The sequence below is a fragment of the Metopolophium dirhodum genome, chromosome 1 (genome assembly GCF_019925205.1).
Source record: "Metopolophium dirhodum isolate CAU chromosome 1, ASM1992520v1, whole genome shotgun sequence".
In the NCBI taxonomy this organism is placed as follows: domain Eukaryota; kingdom Metazoa; phylum Arthropoda; class Insecta; order Hemiptera; family Aphididae; genus Metopolophium; species Metopolophium dirhodum.
In genome coordinates this window covers 17,941,731-17,959,654 of record NC_083560.1, presented here as the reverse complement: position 1 = coordinate 17,959,654, position 17,924 = coordinate 17,941,731, and the positions used below count along the sequence as shown (strand labels likewise).

General features: G+C 29.7%; 1 protein-coding gene across 2 annotated transcripts in view; it reads left to right on the top strand.

The window, feature by feature from the left end:
• LOC132933811 (uncharacterized) overlaps window positions 1–17,924 on the top strand; it is a 252,478-nt gene that overhangs the window by 129,222 nt on the left and 105,332 nt on the right. For both annotated transcript variants that reach the window (XM_061000088.1, XM_061000089.1), the window contains exons 3-7: window positions 157–336; window positions 5,117–5,326; window positions 10,434–10,530; window positions 10,641–10,749; window positions 12,527–12,719. In XM_061000088.1, the coding sequence (XP_060856071.1) occupies window positions 157–336; window positions 5,117–5,326; window positions 10,434–10,530; window positions 10,641–10,749; window positions 12,527–12,719 (789 nt within the window). The remainder of the gene's footprint in view (window positions 1–156; window positions 337–5,116; window positions 5,327–10,433; window positions 10,531–10,640; window positions 10,750–12,526; window positions 12,720–17,924) is intronic.

The window sequence follows — 17,924 nt, the reverse complement described above, 5'->3', positions numbered from 1 at the left end:
AAATTAAACCCTGGATTCGCCGCCGAAAACCGCGGTAACCCCATTACTGGTTTCCAGCCAAAGTAACAGGGGTGGTCCGAAATTCCAACCAACTCTGACGTTCTTACCTATACCACCTATGTATATACCTATTATGATTGTGATTTTGCTGTGCAGACGATCACATGTGACTGCGACGCAACGCCGGCGATGCAGTTGAAGGCGATGCGACAGAAGGGCGACAAAGTGGACGTTTCGCATTACCGAGTGAACGTGAACAAGTTGCAGGCCCGGTTGAACATATCGTGCGACACCGGCAAGAAGAGGGGGCAAATCAAATTCGACGGATGGCCAAAAGTATTTTTGACGGCGTTCGCTTACATTAAGTTAGACCGTTAAGTGCACTCGCCGTGGCCCGTGATAGTAATGATAATATGTTTGCCGCAGAGGCGTGCCCGCAGACGATAAACGTTGCAGACATCGAAGGGATTGAATACGTCTTACATATTATCATTATTATCATCGCGGGCCTCGAGCTTAACCCCTCTCCCCCCCTCCCGCCCATCCGTAATCACCACGGTTAAGAGCCTATAATGGATTTGGGTTAAGTGCGAAACGTCAATGTTTACAATGAGATATTCGAAAATCACGTCGTTCGTTTGATTTTGTCGAATAAATATTTAATAAGTCACGATTTCATGTCGTGTCCTGTTCAAATGTAAATATTATAGTGTCAAATGATTACGACATACGGGATGATTCGCCCGGCCAATGATCACATCGATTTTTCCTTCAGTAACGCAATTTATTCAAATTCTGATTTTTGGAATTTTTACGTGATATTATACACACCGAAAGACTGTATTTTCGATACAAAACCTAACCTAACCTGTACAGTTTGTACTACTTAAGGAGTGCCGGTGCCTGTACAAACTTTTGTTGTTTTTTTTCAAATGAGAACCCTTCTTGCTTACTGTCAATTTTTTTACGGAGGATTTTATTCTTTCAAATGTAAATCTACCTAATCAAAAACTCGAACCAATAGTTCCGAAGTTATTAAAATGTTAAAGAGTGCCTAATGAAAACGGTAGGTTTTACGAAGAAATAACATTTAAGTAGGTACTCTGGGATAAGGTAATTTCAATAATTGCACAATTTTTAAAAATCATAACTGTTGATAGATTAATATTAATTGTATACTAAAATTTTCAAATTATTATAGCACTCATATTTTCCAAATCCGTAATTATATAGATTTATTTACTTAGTAGGTGTACAGATTTACACTACTCAAAAACTAATCGGTCAAGTATCAACTTTGATTCGATTTAATTAAAAAATATTATTAACAGCAAATGTTGTGGGGGTGGGGGGGTGTACTCGTTTGAAAAACAAAATATCTTATCTCCACAAGACACTATAATCGTAGAAAAAAAAATCTCAGGATATAATAATAATAATATTGTCTTTAAGTATAGGTATTCAAAAAATTCCAAAAATTAGTTTTTAAATTACTGCATTATTGAATAAAAATACAGAGAATGAGCACAAAGAGAACCACTCTGAATAACTACCTATTATACTCATAGACATTTTTTTTGTCAATTTTTTAATTCAAATTTACAAAATCAAATTGAGTTAACAATTAAAATTCTATGTAGCTAGCATATTATACAAGATGTAACAGAATGACCGGAAAAATTAAATAGATTCTAATCTAATCAATATTAAATTTTTTTTTTATTAAATTTGACATCTTTTGTGTCACATGTACAGTATAAAAATTTTATTTCTACATTTTAATACAGAACTAAAAACATTTTTCACTGAATCAAAAATTTAATTAACACACATTTTTGCCAAAAATTCAAAATAGCCAATTTGTAAACCTGATTTTTTAGAAAAAACGTCGATGGTAAAATCGGTTCTTGAGTCGAGTAATTTAGTTTTTACATTTTTTACAATTTCAATCTTTTATTGGAGTAAGTTAATAATTCAAAACGTATAATATTATTTTCAAAATACTTTCAGACATAAGTAAATCTTAAATTATTTAATATCCATTTATATTTAATACATGATATAATGTTCATGATTTTTTCAACGCGTTAAACTATAGTATCAATTTTTCATTTTTCATTTTTCCGGGCTTATTGTCACACCATGTTTTACTTATTTATTTATATTGATATTCGCCATAATAATAGGTATTTATTCATATTATATTGCGGCAATATTTAATAATTTTTACTCAAACACTTTTGAGTACCTAAAATAATACATTATTTTAAATTTGCTCAACATTTCAATGCCTTAACGCTAGTTCACGGTTCTTTTTAATCATTTGTGTTTATTTAATTCGAGTACTTACTTCCGTGTATTTCTGGATTAAAACGCGTATCGTTAAAGCAAACATTTCTATTAAACTTTACGATAAAAGGCATTTCATCGAACTAACGAATCAAACTTGACATACATTTCAATCGAAGTAGGTACTATACAAAATAATCATCGACTGTTGTGTTAGATTTTTTATATTATACTATTATACAATTTTTTGCGATTGATCATATAAATTACAGTTGAAAAAACATAATTTGAATTTTACCGGAATAGAGGTTTCGTCATTGGCTTTACCTTCGGTGAATTTATTTCAAAGAGTTTGATGTTCACAGTTGTACATCCGATCGATTATTATAACCATATTAATTTAAAATTCAAACTTAATTTTTAATAGTATCATAGCCAGTCTTGTAAAGTATTTGAGTAAAAGTATTTGAGTAAATGTATTTAAATACTGTCTTGGACGTATTTGTATTTGAAAATCAAATATTTTTGAAAATTCGAACAAATTATTCGTCGGTAGTCACTTTTTTGAAAATTATTATATTATTTTATTTATAAATTATAAAAATATTTTTCTTTCATAATTGTTGAGAACTCCTGTCCCCTAGCTCTGTATATCCACATCATTTATATTTCATTAAGAACTGTTTAATTAGGAACCTATTATTAAAAAATTTCTATAATATAACAAGTTTTATTTATTTTCATTTTTCAGTATACAATTGAAACAAAAAGTTCTAGTAATACCTAGGTGAATGTATCATGACAATTTTAAGTTAGTAATTACAAAATTAATTTAGCAAACTGACTAGTGGAAAAGTAAAATTAAAAAAAGTATTTGAAAAGTATTTAAATACATTGCAAGTATTTATATTTTGTTCTTAAATACTTTTTCTTAAAAGTATTTGAAATGTATTTTAAATACTTTCTGAATGGATGTATTTGTATCTGTATTTAAATACAATTTTAAAAGTGTCTTTACAAGACTGATTATAGCAGCTGTGTTTCTCATTAGTCTGTTTTCGCTGAATATGTGTGACCTACCAAGTGAAAATCGTGTTTAGTATGTGACCTACCTTATACCGGGTATTACCAGGTTTAATATGACGCCAAGCATAATAATATTATACGCGATGACAATAGTGAATAGTTATATACCTACTTTTATATTATGCACGGAATATGTGTGCTTGCATATTTACATGATTTATTGTATTATTAAAATATTATCATCACTGGATTTTATTTACAGACAACCGTCATCATACCTTATTCTGTTTGCCGATAACATCACAGACAATATTTAAAATATTAAATGGTATAGTAGGGTTCTGAATTTCAAATAGTTCACTTGAAATTTTTCAATATTGAAAATTTTACTTTTTTTTTAAACATATTTGGTTATAGATTATTAGATATGGAATTGATTACATATATGAAATATAGACAATAATCAATATGAACGACTATTATCAACCAAGGTTTTCCAATTACTGTGTTAGTGGTTATAATTTGTAAACTATGTGTAAATGGTACTATGACATATTTTATCGGTTAGTTTATCATCTATCAATTGGGCCCTATTGGCTATTACTTGTAAATTATTTATTATTATTCGATTTAACAAACCAACCTTTAAAAATGTTCTCTTGCTGTAAGTTTACGGCTGTAAGTTTTTAGAATAATACAAAATTGTTTTTTAATTTTAATTTTTCTCGTAAATAAAATATTTTATGGAAGTAAAATAGGTAAACGTAATATATAATTCAAACATTTCAATAACTACACAAATATCTTAAGAACTTAAGTCAATTCACTGTAATTATAGGACAAACTTCCATGTTTTCAAGTCACACAAATTCAAGTTCATTACGCAATAGTTTTTGGCAAAAGAAAACTGCAAAAAAGTAGATTTTTCACCGCTTTTTTGAATGTAGGGGGGAATGGCAAAAATTTAAAATGGATTATTGGAGGTGGGGGGTTGTGCAAAAATGTCCATTTAGGTCTCACAAATCGTGAATATATTTTCGGTAAAAGAAGTGTGCCGAAATGTCTATTTTACACTTATCAGTGGAGGGCATCTCCAGCCCCACAAAATTGTTTTGAATTTTTCCAATAACCACACTATTGCACAAATTCTAAAAATGTTAGCACAAACTCACACAAGTTAATGGCAAAAAAAAAAAACAAACGATTTTCCAACTTAAGGAGGGGGGGCTGTTGAAAATAAGTACGTACTAGAATCTCAATAGCCAAAATGCTACAGTGGGCTGAAAAAATAAAATTTATTTTAGTATATTACTCTATGAAAATAATATTATTATGCTCATTATCGTTAACTATTTATTGTTATCAGTATTTGTTTCATTGCGTGTGAAAAAAAATAAACCAATTATTGATAGTTGAACTACATGAGATTATTCAAATCAAAAAATTACTTTTAGAATTTTTACAAAATAATAAGCTTACAAAAAAATAACGAAACAAATGTATGCAACAATTGTCATGGTGATAAGGACGGACAAGAGAAAAAAGTTCATGGCTCTATCAACCCCTTGGTACCTAAAATGTCACAGTTCCGAACACGATTAGATCACACGGTTTAGTAACAGGTCACATATTGAACGATTACCCATTAGCCGCACTTCATAATATCAGATAAATAATAATATATTATAGTCCAATACCCACTTCGGTCCCACCCACTCCGGTCCAACCCACGTTTGTTCACAAAATTTAATAAAATACAAGTACCACCGACCATAACGAACATTGTGATTTTAAATTTCAGATAAAAGTTGCGCTGGCCCAAGTGGGATACATTAAAAGCAAATCTATGGACGAAGTACAGCTGCAAGATGTGATCTTGGACATTGTGACCGGTGCCATAAGATCGACAGACCTTTCGGTCGATCTGTACCGGTGGTCAGAGTTTCCGAGTTTCATGAAAAGCCAACAGCAGACAACCACTTCGCCTTTGGACTCGTACACCGATCGAATGGTAGGTACACGCCGGGTGTTTTAAGGGGGTTCCATACTACCGTTTTTTTTGGATGAAAATAGATCTATAATACGCGTTCCAACGTACTGAACGTAGGTAGTCCGACAATAATTTTTAAAACATATTTGAATTTATTATGAAGTCTATTTTGGATCCATCGAGTCAGGTTTATATAAAAGAAATTTGAAATTGTATTTTTTCGCAATAAAAATCCAGTGCTTGGAACCGGTTTCAAAACCGATTTCAGAAACCGGTATAGACCGTTAAACAACCGAAATCGAAAACAAAATGAAAACCAAAACCGAAAATAATTGGATACCGGCATTATAATCTAAAATCGAAACCGGAAAAAGTTGGAAACTGGTATTAAATCCAAAACTCAAACAGGAAAAAATTGGATACCGGTATTATTATTTAAAACCAAAACCGAAAAAATAATTTAAAAACTGGTATTTTTTTTTTTTGAAAATCTTTGATATTTTGAACATTTTAGAAAATGTTCACAAAAGGCGATTCGAACGCGTGATTTCGAGATTCAGATAAACTAATAAACTAAAAATGAACGTAAATAGTCCAGGCCTTGAAACCGATTTTAGAAACCAGTATAAACCGTTTAAAAACTGATACCGAAAATAAATTCAAAAACGAAACCGGGAAAAATTGGAAATTGGTATTATAATTTAAAAACGAAACCGACAAAAATTGGAAACCACTATACAATTTCGAAACCAAAACCGAAATTTTTAGGTTTCAGCCCTGGAAATTTCTAAAAATACGTAATGTTTTTATACACTTCAAGTGAGGTTTTTCTTTTTAAGAACAATACATTTATTTAACATATTATTATTATTATACTATAGTTTTTTTTTCTCTTTGCTACTATTATCCAATCGTTTTTGTTGTATTTAGTTTTACCAATAAATTATTGTACTTAAATTAAAGCTTTTCCCGGCGTAAGTCAATAAAATAAATAAATACGTTACAAATGTGGCTCGAAGGATCCAAAGTTGACACGACAACACAACAACATTTTAAAATCTGTTTTAAAAATCGTTATCGGTGTAAAACTCAAGTCAGTACGTTGGAACACGTAAATGTTTACAATTCCCCAAAAAACGGTAGGTAGTATGAAAAACCTCATAACCTATGCCGGGTTATCCTATATGGACGAAAGTCACTCACATATTTTAATTCCACTAGGTTTCAAGTAGTTACAAGACAAAATTTTATAAAAAAAAAATTAAATATTTTTAATAATTTGTATCCTCATATTTTTAAAGTTGTATACGTGTTTGAATGAAACATTGCAATAGCGTTTTAATTTTGTATTCCAAAGCAGACATTTTTTTTGAGCATTCGATACGTACAAATACAATTTCAGATGAGTATTTAAAATTTGAAGGGGCAGAGTAGTGGACCAATATTTTACAGTCTTTAAACACTTATAACTCTTAAACTGCTCGTCCGAAATTCGATTTTAATGTACTGAAATACTCGGGAAATTATTCTGCAATTGAATATGAAATTACGGCTGTATGTTGTTTTCGAAAATTTACAGAATTTGAAAAATTACATGGACAAAACATGTTAAAAACTTACGGCACGGTATGAGAGGAACGTGGTGGTGTTTAAACCACTCTGGTTAGGTTATTGCGAGCACAAAATACTATATTATGTACCTATAAACTATAATTATGGTACACCGTGGAATTCGACCAAAATATGTTTTTGAAATATAATTCTCTCTGCATACACGGTAATAACGATGAATTGCGGAAGGCAGGACATGTAGTTATAAGGACGTCATTTGAATCCATTGAAGTTTTGCCCGAAACAACCTCTCTGCGACACTGATGTGTGCATTTAATAGCGACTATATTACCACTACACGTGTCTAATTATACCAGACATTTTGGCACCATTCGATATCGTCAGAATAGTATATTATTATTCTACTAAAATTAGGAAAACTATATATACAGTTTTACACGCCATATACATAAATACGATGATATATTATTATGCGTAAGTACGTTCAATAATAATAATTGCAATGTTCATAAATATTAAATCATTACAATGTTATATCCGAAACACACATGGTTGAAAAAATTAATTTGGCTTCAGCTTTTAAAAATATGTAGCTGATTGCTATCACGTGACTCCATAGGTACAGTTTTAAATTGGTTGATTGACAACGGGTCTCGTCATAAACTGGTTTTAACCTACTGTAAAATAAATAAATCAAAAAAATGATAATAATATTATAATGACTAAACGTAGTCTATAAATGTATTTACTTTAATACAACTTATTATTGAATAAATATCTATACTCATTTCGCAAGTTTTGTTTCAAATAATACAATTTAGCTTATACAATTAATTCTCAATAGTTATAATTATTTCTTTTTTTAATATAAATATTATTTAATCGGTTATTTAAAATTACTATTATATTACATGTACATTTTTGTAATATGCATATAACCACACTAACCAGTCATAAAAGTATGGAAGAACGAATAGTGTGATGTCCTTCCAATACTTAAAAATTTTAATTCTAAATACCACCACATATTTTGTACAGTTATAGCATTCCAAAAAACGATGCGCGTCGTTGAAGTTTCTTCAATCAAAATAAATTGTCGTATCGATATTGACTCGAGAAATAACACGCATTATTATAATATAATAAAAATGTATTTAAATTCCAACCGAACCGTATCTTTTATAAAGTTGAAATTATTTTAATACTTTGCCTGTTATTATATTGATTATTATATAACAATTTATTTTGTATCTAATATTTTTTAAATATTCGCTGGAAAAACGTCATTGTATTTATCGTTTTATCATTTTAGATTTTGAGCGATGCTTGTATAGTTATAACTCCATCTTGTTCAATAACGTGGACAGATTTTTCTTTCGATTTATTTATTTATTGTAAATATTAAAAGCGTATTGACTTTGTTAAGCCGTCAGTTAAAGAGGTTGGAATAGCTGGTCGAGTTTTTTTTCACCCTCTGTACATTGATTTTTGAAGAGCACTTATAATAAACCTGTGAGTTTTTCGCGCTGGATAATTCATCATGAATTATTTTCGATGGCTTTTCATACACATTTCCCATCACTTTCCGTTGTACCTACTACAGCTGTACGGGTGTGTTAGAGTTCATTTTTCAGGTCATCGTTGTTATTTTCACGTTGATTTTCATTCAAATAATTGCAAGAACCAACACACTGTTCCGTCAATGTTTGTAGTAATATTCGTTTAGCGACATTTTTTTTACTCACCACCAAACCATGTCATCCGAAATTTTATTAGTTCTAAGGAAATTATCATCATCAAGTCGTAATGTTTTTCGTAGTGATTTCCTCGATTATTCGTAAATATTTTAAACGATTTTTTTACTTTAAGTAACGTCTGATAAACTGGTCGATAACGATAAACAAGTTTCGTTTTTTTTAAACGTTGATTATAGAATTTCTAAATATAGGTAATACTTAACGACCATATTTTCAAATTCCTGTGTCCTATGGAAATCGAAAGTTTTGTTTTCCAAATAAGAACCCCCTTTTCCTACTGCAAATTATACGGCGGATAATTTTTCTGAACATTTTCATGGAACTAATTCAAAGTTCGTATGAGTACTTTTCGAGTTATTTGACTTTGTGTGCTAAAGATATAGGAATGGGTCTATAATTATAAAGGATATTTGTGGTAGACGTAAGAATGGTCCAAGTTGAATAAATACTAGGTCCAATATTGCACCTATTATTTATGTTTTTTGTAACCATTTTAAGGACTATTATCGTTATTAAAGTAATATTATCCTAATTACAAACAAATTATTAACTACTACTCATTCAAATTTTGAATTTGGTATATCAAAATTAAAAATAATATTTCCGCCACTACCTGCCTATATAATTTAAAGTAAAAATATGAGGTTCTCATTTAAAAATTAAAAGTTTATATTGTCCCAGGACACTACTTAAGTAGTGGTACAAACAAATTCAAGAATTCGAAAGAAATCGGTTTTGAGTATATATTTTAAAAATTCCAAAAATCAGAATATGAATAAATTCATTATTAACGAAAAAAATATATGAGGGGGGGGGAGATGTTTGGTGAATAACAATCATTTAAATAATAATTTTGGTATTGGAAATTATCAGCCAAAATTATAAATAGTTATAATATATTATTACGTAGGTAACCAAGTTATGGTTATATTGAAATCGGTGTGAGGTTTTGTTTTCCTTCGGTAATGGGCGTCGACCACCATGGCTGTATAGGTATAGATAACCAAGGCTGAGTCAGTTAACGATTTTTTTTAACTCGTTAAGTTAATTTATTTTAAAATAATTAAGTTAAGTTAAAAGTAACTCATATTTTTTTCGTCAACTCGTTAAGTTAAGTTCAGTTAACTTTGAAAAAAAGTAACTTAACTTAGTATAAAGTTAAAATTTTCTAATTTGCAAAAATAAAAAATTCTAGACACATAATAATGGTTTATTTGATAGTTTTTCCTTATGGTCAAAAAAATTACAGTAGAAATTTAAAATGATACATATAAGTAAAAACCGCATTCAAAAATGTACGAAAATTAACTTTATTTAGATACTTTTGAATAAAATTAACTTGAAATTAACACGTTAATCTTAAAAAAGTAACTTATTAAGTTAAAAGTTAATTTGAAAAAAAAGTAACGAGTTAATTAACTTAATTTAAATAAACCTAACGTTTTAACTTAATTTTAACTTTTAACTCGTTAATACCCAGGCTTAAATAGTTATAATTTATTATTACGTAGCCACGTAGGTAACCAAGCTATGGTTATGTTGAAATCGGTTGGTGAGGTCTTGTACCACGTGTCTATACACCATTTGTTCGGTAATGTGCGTCGACCTCCATGACTGTATAGGTATAGATAATGTTGAGGGGTTTTCCATGACAATGAATATGAACCACACGCCTGTAAATGAAACAACGACAATAACAAATTGATTTCTAAAATAATAATTATATAATGTGCGTTATTATGAATACAAGTTACAGTTATATACACTCATATCGTAATATTGTCATATCCGTAATATAGATGAGTCCGAAAATAGAATCATCTACGGTCATGAAGCAAGGAGAGAAAAGGTTGATGGTCAAAGTCATAAAAGCGATCGGACTCGGACTCAAACAAGGTTAAGCTAAGCCGTTACATTTTTTTTATTCTAACCCATTTCCTACGTGCATACCTATCCAAGTATGAATATTTTGTTCGAACGAGTTTTTTATATTTTGTTCGTCGTAGGGTGTTACGAACCGTACTGCGTGATCGAAGTCGACGACCCGTTCCAGAAGAAGCAGACTTCGACGAAGAAGAACACTTCGTCGCCACAGTGGAACGAAAACTTTATGTTGTAAGTACAATTATTTTCGTATCGTTTTGTGCCTGTAATAAAATGTCATCGTTGACCTGGCGCAGCAGTCAGGTCACCCGGCAAGCGATGCGCTGATTTCCGGGAAGTTCTCCGAGGAAATTCCCAGGAATATAATATTCCTGACACTAAGAGTGTTATATTTTTATTTATATTTATTATACTATTCATATTATGTTTCGATATTTTGTAATCAATCTCATAACTGTCTGACTGATCAGACTGACAAATATTAATTTATCCCCTTAAAATATTACGAGGGAATATGGGAATACTTAGGACGACGATTCCAAAAATGTATTTAATTTGTATCTAATTCAAGTTATACTCTTGAGAGGACGTCTACGACACCCGTACGGCATGGCAAGTTTTCGTAAACCAGTTGCAATGGTGTACCGCCAGTTTTGATATTAGAGTGAATTGAACTAATGTACAATATTTGAAGATAAGATTATTATCTAGGGCAGTGGCGTGCAACCAGGGGGTCGCCAATAATTTAACACCAAACGAAAGAGTCGTATACTATTTTATACAACGTAAATTTATCTTAATTTTCGATATTAATTTCTATTGAATCACGCGGTACATGGTTTATTTTCAAAATAAATTTAAGCAGAAAATTAATTTGATCTCACAGTTATTATGTCGTCTACGAGCCGTTTGGTCAATCGTATCAATGCTTATAATTTTGTATAATTTGTAATAATTCGAGATTAATAAGATAAAAGAAATTATAACTGCTCATCTAAAAAGTGTACAAACGCATTTTAATGAACGGTTTAAATAATTCCCAAAAAAAATCTAGCGCGAATAATAAATCTAATTAGTTTTAATATAAATGAAATTAAATTAGAAAATTTAAAAATAAGCAAAGAACTTATGGACTTGTCATCAGACTTAAAAGTAGCAGTGCCAAATAATAAACTAAACATAGAATCAATCATGTCCACAATGCATGCTTAGGCCTTTCATTAAAATCCTTAAATCATGCAAAAGTAATTTTATAATTTAAAAAACATTTAAATGTTGACTATAATATTATAGTAATTTTAATATTTTTTTCAATTTTAGGTCTTATAAAAATCTAATTTTTATTTATTTTTATATTTTGGATTAGTTAAATTAAAGAAATATAAAAATTAAACGATTTCATATTTTTTATGAACACAATTGTTCTATACATTAAGACCATTAAGTACACTTACATAATGTTGGTAGAAACCAACCCTTTCTTCTTGGGGTCGTGGATCAAAAAAGGTTGCTCACCACCGATATTTGTATGGCGTTTAAGTAAGCTGTGATCGTTATAAAAACATGTATAGTTTCAAAAAGACTCACTTAAGAATAACAATATCGATAAGAGTATACACCGCGTCTTAGATAATAATGTTGACTTTAAATTGTATAATAGGTCAATCCGCTCTAATGTCATAACCAGCAGCACACTATTGAAATTGGTGAACGAAAATTTGGTGTGTCCCACGTGTGTAAGACGGGTGGGTACGACGCGTCCTCTTAAATATCAGTTGTCAGTGTAATGATGGGATTTTAAACAATGACTTCATTGTCATCATTATTTAAACCACCCAGTACTGTCGTTCCACTCGTAGGTACTTGAATAAATATTTTTTTTAAGTAATTTCTACGAGAGTTTGGAGGGGGGGGGTTGGGAGGATGGGATATTTCGGAAATTTTTCTCGGGAAACATTCCTGGTGGCTGGCCCGGGAGATTCGTAATACTGTATTTGGTATTTTCAAGCACTCTGAACCGGACGACCGAGGAGATATTGTTCGAGGTGTACGACTGCAACCCGAATGGCGGAAATCAGTTTATGGGCTTGGCCATTGTCAGCGTCGAAGAACTGCTCGTCAACCCTTACCAGAGACAAGTGCTGTCGCTCCAGTCACGACCGTATCAAGACGATTCCGTGTCCGGCACTCTCACGTTAGAAGTGAGTGTTAACCTAACCAACTCGCGACGAAACCGTTTATTTCGTTTTATCGAGAAACATAATATTATAATATAATATATAAATCGCACCATCGGAATCTAGTAACCGACCGGTACCGGTAAACGGTATCCCTATCACTTATTTGTTTGCATTGTAACCGGTCCTCGTACTCGGTTATAAAGTTTTAAAAATTTTCACCCGGTTCCGATTTATGTATAAATGGCTTTAAACGACAATTATAATATAATGTCATCGAATCAATCTTTACACCACGAAAACAAATTATCACTAATTCAAAACAAAATTTATATAATCGTTGTAAAACTCAATAATTTTAGTTTGTAAATATTGGTTTCGTTTTTGGTTCCACTTATTGAAAAATATTTTAATTCGGTTACAATGAGATTCCAGAACAATATGCCCTTTTTTGGGATCAGCTCCAGTCTTTGTACTAGTAAGTAGTAACTAAAAAAAACCGTGTTACGCGTATTATAAACCAGCGCGATAAAATCAAACTTTTTCTCTTTGATTTTTTTAAAACATAAATAAGTTGGTAATATTTTATTTATTTATTATAATATTACTTACTGAAAAATACTCAAATCGACCTATCTGTGTGTTACCTATGTTATTATAATATTTTAAAGGTACTTAATAGTAAGTTATCGATATGATTAAAAACATTAAACATTTAGCATGTTCTGATTGTTCGTAAAAACAATGTTTTTAATACCTCAACATATTTTGACCCCCACCTATTATCCAAAAAAGTTGGTAATTAAACTAAAAAGTAATAGGTATTCGGTTTCGTGATCAATGAATCGGTTATCATTACCACCTTGGAAAATAACTACTAGACTTATAGGTCAATTACGGAAATGACAGATTACCATTTGTGGTTATAGTAGTATAGTAGGTATCCTCTGTCATTGCCGACATCACCAAGTCCATTACTCGCCTTGTCTACATGTCTGACCGCATTGGTAGCTAACATATTATACGTATATTATATAATATATAACAAAGATAGTTATTTATATTTGAAGACTTCACCAGAAACAGATGACCCTAAACAACTATATTAATTTTGCTACATCAAAACACTCTTTCTACAAAAAAAAAAAAAAATTGAACACGTGGGTAAAAACAAAATAATTAGGGATGGGATCTCGAACACTTCGAACCCATGAAAACCTCAAACTATAAGAAATTTGAACGGTTTGAAGTTTGAGAAAAATGTATGTTCGAAACTTCGAAACGATTTTGTTTTCGTATGTGTAGGTACTGTTCATTTTTGAAAACCTCACTATAATAACGATCTCGGATTCAATGATAAACTGATAAGTGATAACTCTTATTAATTATTAAATTATTTATTTATTAAATTTAATTATTTCTTATATTATGTTCATAACACTTATAAATTTTAATTGTAAACTTTTTATTTTGTTATTGTTATGGCTAAAACTTAAATTTTTCAAAATTTAAAAGTTCAAAAATAGTTCGAAGAAGCATCAAGTTCGAGTTCCAATTTGAGAAAAAAATTCTGTTCGAGGTTAGATTCGAGTTCACGAAATCTTGGTTTCGACCCATCCCTAAAAATAATATAATCGTAGTATGACGTTCCAATAACAATAATAATTTATTATTAATATGGGTTTCGGTTTTGGTTCCACTCTTTGGAAAACATTTATTTTAAATTCGGTTACGATTATTTTCCAGGATTTGTCCTTTTCGGTTCAATTCCCTGTAATAGTAACCACAATTTGGGTTAATCGAGCTTTAACATTTGACACTGTGTTTTGTCAAGAACATAACTCACTCTTATCACGCGTGACTCAAAAATAACAATTTGTGAGGCACCACACTAACATTTCAAACGAATCACAGTTCAGAGGATTTAAAGGAATATAATACTATATGTTCATAAACTTAGAAGAGCAATATCGAAACGGTACACTTTGGAAATCTTCCAACAAATTTGTCCGTAAGGTAAATTGTTCCTCATATTATTTGTCGGATTTTTGTTTGTCTTATAAAACACTGTTGAACCGAACTCGGCAGAAACTGTTTTTTAGTAAAGTCGGTACCATTAAATTTCCAACACTGAGCACAACAATGATGACCAACCAGTTCAATTTTAATATTTCAAAATTTCAAAATTTGTTCTGTTAACGCAAAGTGAATAAAAGTTTAGCATTAACCATGTTTGTTAATATATTGACCGATCGGATTAGGCTTTTGTTCAATTATAAATACTTACATGATTTTTTTTTTATTTATATGCCCTAATCAGATTTTATAGCTTTATTAAATTATAAAAAAAAAACACCAAAACTATTTTTAATGAACCGTCGAAAATTATTATATCATATTGTAGGCACGTATTAAATTGTTTTTATTATTATTTAACATATTAGTATAGGACCCCCATATTACATTTACCGAAGTAAGTATATACTTTTTTGGATAATCTAAGACAAATATTTCCAAGTACATAGTGTGTTTTATGAAAAAGATACTTTATCGGTGAAACTGCTGTTAGTTTTAATGCACAATATATTTGTACATATTTATACGACTTACTACTTTAAATTTAACTAATTTATGGATAGACTTATAGAAAGATAATCAATAATCGATTTGTTTTTCTTAATGTTTAGTTTAATAGGGTTTTTTGGGTTTTTCTATACATATTGTCAATTATTCTATGATACGTCACCGCATCAGTTGATCAAATAAATTAATCGGCATTTCATAAAAATATTCAAATTTCAATTTATTTTTCTTATAAATGTTTAGAAAATAATAAATAAGTGTTAAATAAAATATTGCATTAAAAAACAATTTGATAAGTCAATTTTTAAGGGCAACATTTTAATAAAATTAATTTTTGTAGGCATTTTTGGAGCACTTCAATCCGGACACTAAACATAACTATACCTGTAACATGTTACAGTTGGTTAGATATTCTAAATTGTAATTGACTAAAAAAATATCGTATAAAAAAATTAAAAAATATACTTATGGAAATAATTGAAAATAATTTTTAAAAAAATTGGAAGTCATGGCCAGTTAACAGCTTATGGGTATTATGTTATTTAGAAAATAATGTAAAATTTTACTTAGGATGATATGAAGCTTCTCACCCAACTACATATTTTCAAAAAACTAAGTCATTACTAATTGTATACATATTACGCATTGATCGAGAATCACCAAAATTTTTATAATATTTTCGAATTTGATCCGATGAAAAATTTTTATGAACTTAGATCTATTAGATCATAATATGTAATATTATAATTTCTTGTCCGAGCTAAATCAATAAATCGTATCAACATAATATATCAAGATGTAATCGATGAATGAGACATTTCCTTAAAACACATAATATTATGATACATAAGTAAAATATATACCTTTCGAATAATTTGATTTCGAACGCAATTCGAAAAAATATTATTAAATACAAAACAAAAACTTAAACAGACTAATCACCGTAAAAACCCCAAAAACAATTAAAAAAAATAATAATAATTAAAAAATCAAAATTGAATTTCAAGTATTTTATTAAAAAAATCAAATGACTACAAAACCCAAACTCAAACTCCAGCTGTGAGTCATACTTATAAGTATTATACCTAGGTACATAATACGAATCGATCATAATTAATATCAATGATACATACCAATTTCATTTTTTTTTTATCTTTGGTAAGATTAAGTTTAAGTTCAAAATAATATAATTTGTATAATATGAAATTCGTTGATAGGTACTTTGTAAAAAAAAGTCAAATAGTCACTCGAAAACTATAAAATCGTAATCACTAAAATATTATACCTATCGTTTTGAGTTTATCAAATGTTTGTTTTTACAAATATTGAGATAATAATTACTGTATTTAATTTCAATGATAGTTATTACGTTAGTATTTTTGATAATTTCGGACCCTATATACATATAAATATATCATATATCGAAGGTTACATTAGTTTTCTGTGCATGAATGGAACTTTGATATTTGATAATATTATAATGACTGTCTAGTATATTATTGTGTTCACCATTCGTGTTTGGATGTTTTTAATATTTTTGATGATTTAAAGTGCAGAAACTTTACTGTAAAATTGTTTTTGTCTTACTTACGAATGGCAGTACATTACGTTCATTGTACTCAGCCGTTCTTGCGGTACAGTGGGTCCTTTTAAAAATAATTTGTAATATTCTGCTTCGTATTTTTCTTTTAAACATTCAACAATATTACGGTCGTGTCCGATTGTTACAAAATATTCAAACTAAAAACTCGATACAGTAACGTCAACTACTTTGGTGCCTTTATCGTGGTAATCTTGTTTAATATTTTCGAACATTTGTTATCTATAAAAATAAAATCATGCAAGTCCCATTTTGAATTAGTGGAGTATTGGACGAACATTTTGTGGGGTACCCCTGTCCACCTCGCGATTCTAAACTATATATACTTATAAGTTCATACCAAGAAATGAACCATTCGTCCAAAATAATTCAATTTTTATACATCCAAGTATACCTACCTTAAAAAATATTCATCTTTGGATTGAGGAATTAAAAATGCATGTAACCATTAAACAAATTTAAAAAAAAAAACGATATCGATAAAAAAATAGTAAATAATATATTTTTTATTAGACTAATGTTGTTTTTAACTATCTGAATTAATTATTTAAAAAAAACTTTAATAGATTTTGAAATACTGAGGGTCTTACATTCGACTGATCACTCAGTACCTATTCATGTAAAATAATATAATCAAACACGGTTTATAATAATAAACGCGTCACATCTAGTTAGGTTAACGATATTAAATGTCAATCGTCAGGCCTATATCATTTCGATTTACAGTAATTATGGGATCTAAATTATAAAAAGCTCGTTCAGCTTTTCGAAAATTGAAAAAAAATATAAGATTAAGAAGTATCACCAACTAGCAGTATCATGAAAATTGGTCGCACGTTTTAGAAAATCGAGTTTTGGAATGCTGAGTTTTAGAATGCCAAAAAAAATTATAAAAGCTATATGTTTTAGAATGTCAAACTTTTAAGAAAACTCTGTGTTATTTCGATATCATCATCGATATAGTTGTATTTAATTATTTTGTAAATTACCAACTATTGGCGTGCATCGGTTCCAAAGGTGGGCTGGGCAGTTTAATGAAAATAATT